The 5,737-nt window shown below is 51.9% G+C and overlaps 1 protein-coding gene across 1 annotated transcript in view; it reads left to right on the top strand.

Annotated features, from left to right (window-relative positions):
• The first annotated feature begins 850 nt into the window (after positions 1–850).
• The window catches only part of SSC4D (scavenger receptor cysteine rich family member with 4 domains), an 8,478-nt gene continuing 3,591 nt past the window's right edge, over positions 851–5,737 (top strand). Inside the window, exons 1-5 of the mRNA XM_023753421.1 lie at positions 851–1,045; positions 2,414–2,449; positions 2,696–3,001; positions 3,706–3,783; positions 4,571–4,885. Of these exons, the coding sequence (XP_023609189.1) occupies positions 880–1,045; positions 2,414–2,449; positions 2,696–3,001; positions 3,706–3,783; positions 4,571–4,885 (901 nt within the window). The 5' untranslated portion in view covers positions 851–879. The remainder of the gene's footprint in view (positions 1,046–2,413; positions 2,450–2,695; positions 3,002–3,705; positions 3,784–4,570; positions 4,886–5,737) is intronic.

The following is a 5,737-nucleotide window of genomic DNA, read 5'->3' as shown; positions in this document are numbered from 1 at the left end:
CCAGACTCTTTGTATGCCAGGGCCGAGGCACAGCCAGGGAGAGATGGGGGAGGGGGGGTGTGCTGGGAGGGGCACCCATGGACCTGCACTCTCAATATATTGAAAACAGAACTATCCCCTCAGCCAGCACCCCACCCCTGTTTTGTATGTGAAGAAAGCAGGCATGGGGGGTTTCTGGGATGCTGGTTACGTGATGTAAATGTTCACTGAGTTCTACACTTATGACTTCAGTACTTTTTAACTTGTATACTTCAATCCAAAATTTAACAACAACAACAAATCCTCAAGGGCTTCTCATCCCAAAAAGACAGAGCATCCCAAATGACATTTATTCTCTCAGCCCTTCACCATTTTTTTGCATATTTGTGAACTATATTTCCTTGATTTTTTAATTGACTCGTTTCTTCTGATTTAAACTAACTTTAAAGAGAAACTTTATATTGTGCCAATAAATGGAAAACCAGGATCCTTTGCCATAAATAGAAGGCATTGTTAAAAAAAAAATAAGCAATGAAAATAAAACCATAAATATTCATTTATCTCCCCCTAAATTGACGTGGGTTGCCACCAGTAGCACCAACACCACCCTTTGGGGTACACTGCCTTTCTGGGTTTGGACCCAGGCAACCTTCCAACTTCCTCTCCCACCATTCATCTTCACACACTCTCTGCTCCAGCCAGACCTAACTCCTCATTAGCTTCCATCTGTGCTCCCTTCCTTCTCATCTCCCAGCTGCTCCTGCTGCCTCCACGCAGAATGCCAAACCCACGTGGAAATATCACTTCCCCCTGAAGTTCTCACTGGGACCTTCCAGCTGGAAGAAGTGACTTGGAATTTTTAATTCCAGATGTTCCTGCTGTGACTTCTTCACCAGCTCCATGATGGAACCATTAGAAAGGCCGACGACTGGCTGGACACACAAGGAAGCAGAAATTCGAATTGGTCCCCAACCAGATCAGAGCAGGGGGTGGAGCCCTGGAGACAGGAGTACAGTACCTGCACCTATCCCCCCAGCCCTATCCTTCCTCCTCCTCTTGCCACTGGGTGAGTGCTGTCCCGCTAACCCCAACCACTTCCCTTTCTGACTCTCAGTTTTCCCAGCTGTAAAATTATGGTGGGAGGTGGTTTGTAAATGAGGTGGTTTCCAACATTCTTTCCATCTCCGACATCTGTCCAGGGTTGATTAGAGCTAAGGGTCTGACTTGGAGAAGCGGAGGGCTCAGTGCTGGGGGTGAAGGATCAATGTGCACAGAGTATGGGCAGTTAAGGGACATTGGAAGTAGGAAAGGAGGGAAAGGGGATGGGCTTACTAATGGCTGTTGGAAAGGCAGCTGGTAGAATAAATGAAATCAAATGACTTAGGGACTATCCTAACTTAAAAAATGAAGAAACCAAGACTCAGTTTCTTCATCTGTAAAATGGGTACCTCAGTACCTGTCTCAGAGCATTGTTATAAGGATTCTCTGAAGTGATGTATGTGAAAGTGTCTAAACACAGTAATAGCTTGTGCACAAGTGGACTATTATGGAGTTTTCAATTTCCCTTGGTGGGCCAGTTTCCCTGCTTCCTCCCTGCCTCTCAGGCCACGTACTCAGAATTGTAAGGGGAAGGCGAATGTGGCAATTTCGGTTGGAATCCCAATTCTACCTTTTGCTGTGTGGCCTTGAGCAAGTTGCCTAACCTCACTAAACCTGAAGTTTCCCCATCTGCAATATCCTACCTACTTTATAAGTTGTCCTAATGATGAAGTGGGCCAGGCCACATAGAGCAGTGAGCACAGTGCCTGGAATGTACATTCACGAGAATTGAAGCAGAAGGACTCATCTAGGTAAAGCTTTGGGGGGAATCACAATGAACCCCCAAACCAGTTCACACACTTAAAGCAGAGCTACTGAGCATCCGCTGAATAACAGGCTCTGGGCAGAGGGCTCTGCGGGACACCAAGCCGAGACAGGCATGGACACATCACCAGGCAGGAGGCCCAGAAAGGGGAGTGTATGTGGTGCCCAGTGACTCAGAAGGAATAGAGAGCACTTCTAGCTGAGGGCTCCAGGAAGGCTTTCTGGAGGAGGGGGTTCTGAGCCGGATCTTGAAGGCTCCCTAGGGCTGTAATTAGCATGATTGACCAGAGAAGACTGGTCAGAAGATACTAGAAGGCTTTGTAGAGAAAGCTCAGGGGCTGGGACTCCTATAAGAAAAGAGGAGTGTTTGAGAAATTTAGCAGAGGAGTGGGGATAAACAGATCTGTCTTAGGCAGCTCTCTCTGGATGGTCCATGACCAACGGGAGAGGGTGAGGCAAGGAGGCCAACTGGGACAGTCAGGGGAAGACGTGAGACTTGGGGAAAGCAGGAGTAGTGAAGAGGGGGGGCATGATGGAAGAGGGGGCCAATGCTCTCCTCACTCTGTTTCAGCCGGTGCCCTACAGCCCACCTCACTGCCTTTTCCAGGTAGGTGCCCCTGCTCCTTCCTCCCCACCCCCCTACTCCGACCCCAGGTACTCAGATGCTCAGACAGAAGACCTCTATTGTTTTAGATGCCCCAAAGGGACTGCACCAGTCTCCCCAATATAGAGGAAGGGAGACATGAGATCTAGGAGGGACTGTTCCTAAGGCTCCCATAACTTCATGGCAAGATGGGCATCCTGTAGGTTGGACCCAGGGATCCCCCAGGTGCCAGTTCAACCCTCTCCACAGAACTGAGGTTGGTGGGGGGTCCGAGCCGCTGCCGGGGGCGTCTGGAGGTCCTGCATGGTGGCTCCTGGGGCAGCGTTTGTGACGATGACTGGGACGTGGTGGACGCCAATGTGGTATGTCGTCAGCTGGGCTGCGGCCTGGCGCTCCCTGTGCCGAGGCCCCTTGCCTTTGGGCAGGGCCGAGGCCCCATCCTGCTGGACAACGTGGACTGCCGTGGGCAGGAAGCTGCTCTGAGTGAGTGCGGCAGCCGAGGCTGGGGAGTCCACAACTGCTTTCACTACGAGGATGTGGCTGTTCTGTGTGATGGTGAGCAGAGTCCTGTGACCTAGGAGGGCAGGTTGTGTCAGATAGCAGGGCTGAAGGCTAGATAAATGAAGGGACTTCCCAGCGGTAACACTGTTCCATGTAGAAGACCAAGCCAGTGGCTGCATTGCATGGTGTTGGGGAAGAGCTCCAGGCTGGCCAAGAGCCCTGGACCCCAGTGGTGCTTCTAGCTCAGTGTGTGACTTTGGTCAAAACTCAACATTACTCCTTCCATGTAGGACTTTGACTGTACCAGCAAAGTCCCCTTCCCATTTTTTAAATCAGATGATTGGGGTCAACACTGCCACAGGTCCACTTGGCATAGAGTTGCAGCAGAAACCTCTGAGAGGCTTTGACCTTGAGAGCAGTGGTTTTAATTTTCAAGAAAATCCCCTGGAAGGCTCAGATTGTGGCCCCCTCCCAGTTTCTACTATTGCAGGTGTGGGGTTGAGCCTGAGAATTTCCCTTTCTAACAAGTTCCCAGGTGATGTGATGCTGCTTTAAGAACTAAAAGAACTCCTCTAGAGCTACTGCTTCCTGGACCCAGGGGGCCCTTTCACCTCTCCTATCCCTGGCTTTCATCCTTTGTGTGACCAAAGGCCCTGAGGAGCAGGCACCTTAGGGGTCCATGCCCTGCTACCTATACACCTGTGGGTGTGAGGATGGAGAACAGAAAGATCCATTTGTCATCCTCCCTTCCTTTCCAGAGTTCTTGCTCACGCAACCCCCAACAAAGAAAGTGTTAACCAGCAGGGCACCCCCTACAACTACCCAGAATGGGAGAGGTAAGTAAAGGCAATGTGGGGGGCCACCCGGGTCTTAGGAGAGGGACCCAGAGAACAGTCTCTGATATCAACCCTACGTGAGAAGAGAAGGATTACTGATGGTTGAGTTTGGTCATTCCTCCTCCCCATCCTGCCTCCTGTACCCCCTCAGGCTGCTCACCTTCTGGATAGGGAAAGAGGATTCATTCCTGTAGAATGCCTAAAAATAGTCAGCGCACGGTTGGAGAAAGTGAGAGGTGAGCGCTAGAGCTTGATCTAATGGGAGAGTCAGATATGCACAGAAATGCTGATAATGATGTAGAACAAGAAAATGAAAAGCAATCTAAAAGAGGCACAACAGATAAAAGGCAGGGAAGTCCGGAGGAGGAAGAGCGTCCAGTCCGTCAGAGAGCAGGCAGGGCTTCCTGGAGAAGGAGTTGTTGGTGCTGTACCTAGGTAGGCAGAAGGCTTTCACTGCAGTCTTAACGGAGGAAGCAGCACAACCGCTCAGGAGAGCATGGACAAAGGCAGGGAGGGTTGCTTTTAGGCAGCGAGTGACACAGTCAACGCCAGTCTGTCCTCTGATCCCACAAACCACCCCCAATCTGGGCTGTGAGGAGACAGTGCCTTGGGGGTGAATGAGTCGCTCCTCCAGGGCTTTCGCTTCCGGGACACCATGCGCTGTAGGTGTGGGGTAGGCCTAGGGCATTGTAGAAGTGCATTGGTCTCTAGGAGGTGATGGGAGGCAGCGCCCTGTGGGATTTGCTCCTTGCCCCCTTGCCCCCTCTTCTGCCCCCAACGTCACCAGGCGAGGGCAGTGTGCGCCTGGTGGGGGGCGCAGGCCCCTGCCAGGGCCGAGTGGAGATCCTGCACGGCGGCCTGTGGGGCACTGTGTGCGACGATGACTGGGGGCTGCCGGACGCCACCGTGGTCTGCCGCCAGCTGGGCTGCGGGGAGGCCCTGGCCGCCACCACTAACGCCTTCTTCGGCTATGGCACGGGACACATCCTGCTGGACAACGTTAACTGTGAAGGCGGCGAGCCCCGCCTGGCAGCCTGCCCGAGCCTGGGCTGGGGCGTGCACAACTGCGGCCACCACGAGGACGCGGGAGCGCTCTGCGCAGGTGCGGGCTCCGGGGGCGGAGCGTGGCCGGTGGGCGGGACCGGGCCGGGTCCAGTATGGAGGAGCCTAAGTGGGGGCTTGGGTGGCGAGGAGGGTTGGTGGCTACCTGATGTCTCCCAGAGTAATCCAGAAAGGCCCCGAAATTACGGTTAATATCTCAGTGCTGCTCTAGAAGTGCCTCAGGAAACGTCAGTACTCTTTGTGGTGAGCTCCACAGCTGTGTAATACTGGAGTATTGTTCTACCAACACTCTAGGACAGCGGCTCTCAACCTGTGGGTCACGACCTCTTTGGGGGTCGAACGACCATTTCACAGGGGTCGCCTAAGACCATCGGAAAACACATATATAATTACATATTGTTTTTGTGATTAATCACTATGCTTTAATTATGTTCAATTTGTAACAATGAAATTGGGGGTCACCACAACATGAGGAACTGTATTAAAGGGTCGCGGCATTAGGAAGGTTGAGAACCACTGCTCTAGAACTAGCTAGCAGTACCCCAAAAATGCCCCAGGAATTTCCAAGCATATCCTAAGTACTCTTCATGGAGCACTTCCAAATAATAGAACTCTATAATTGCCCCAGAAACACTACATTGCAGCCCAAGTATGACCCCAGAATTACCTAGCGCAGCCCTCTTTAATCCTGATGCTCTTATAATGCCCCACCTGGCCCCTCTCCATTTTGAGAAGTTTTTTGAGCAAATACAAATAATAGGGCCAATAATGGCACTTCACAAACGGACTCCACTCTACAAGCTATAAATGCTTGCCCACGCCTCACAGCAAACCAGGGGCCATAATTTCCAGTTTACAGGTGGGAAAGCTGAGGCCCAGTGAGGCAGAGCCT

The sequence above is a fragment of the Myotis lucifugus genome, unplaced genomic scaffold (assembly GCF_000147115.1).
Source record: "Myotis lucifugus unplaced genomic scaffold, Myoluc2.0 scaffold_45, whole genome shotgun sequence".
Taxonomy (NCBI): domain Eukaryota; kingdom Metazoa; phylum Chordata; class Mammalia; order Chiroptera; family Vespertilionidae; genus Myotis; species Myotis lucifugus.
The sequence above is the reverse complement of the archived record's forward strand: the minus strand, read 5'-3'. Positions and strand labels throughout refer to the sequence as shown.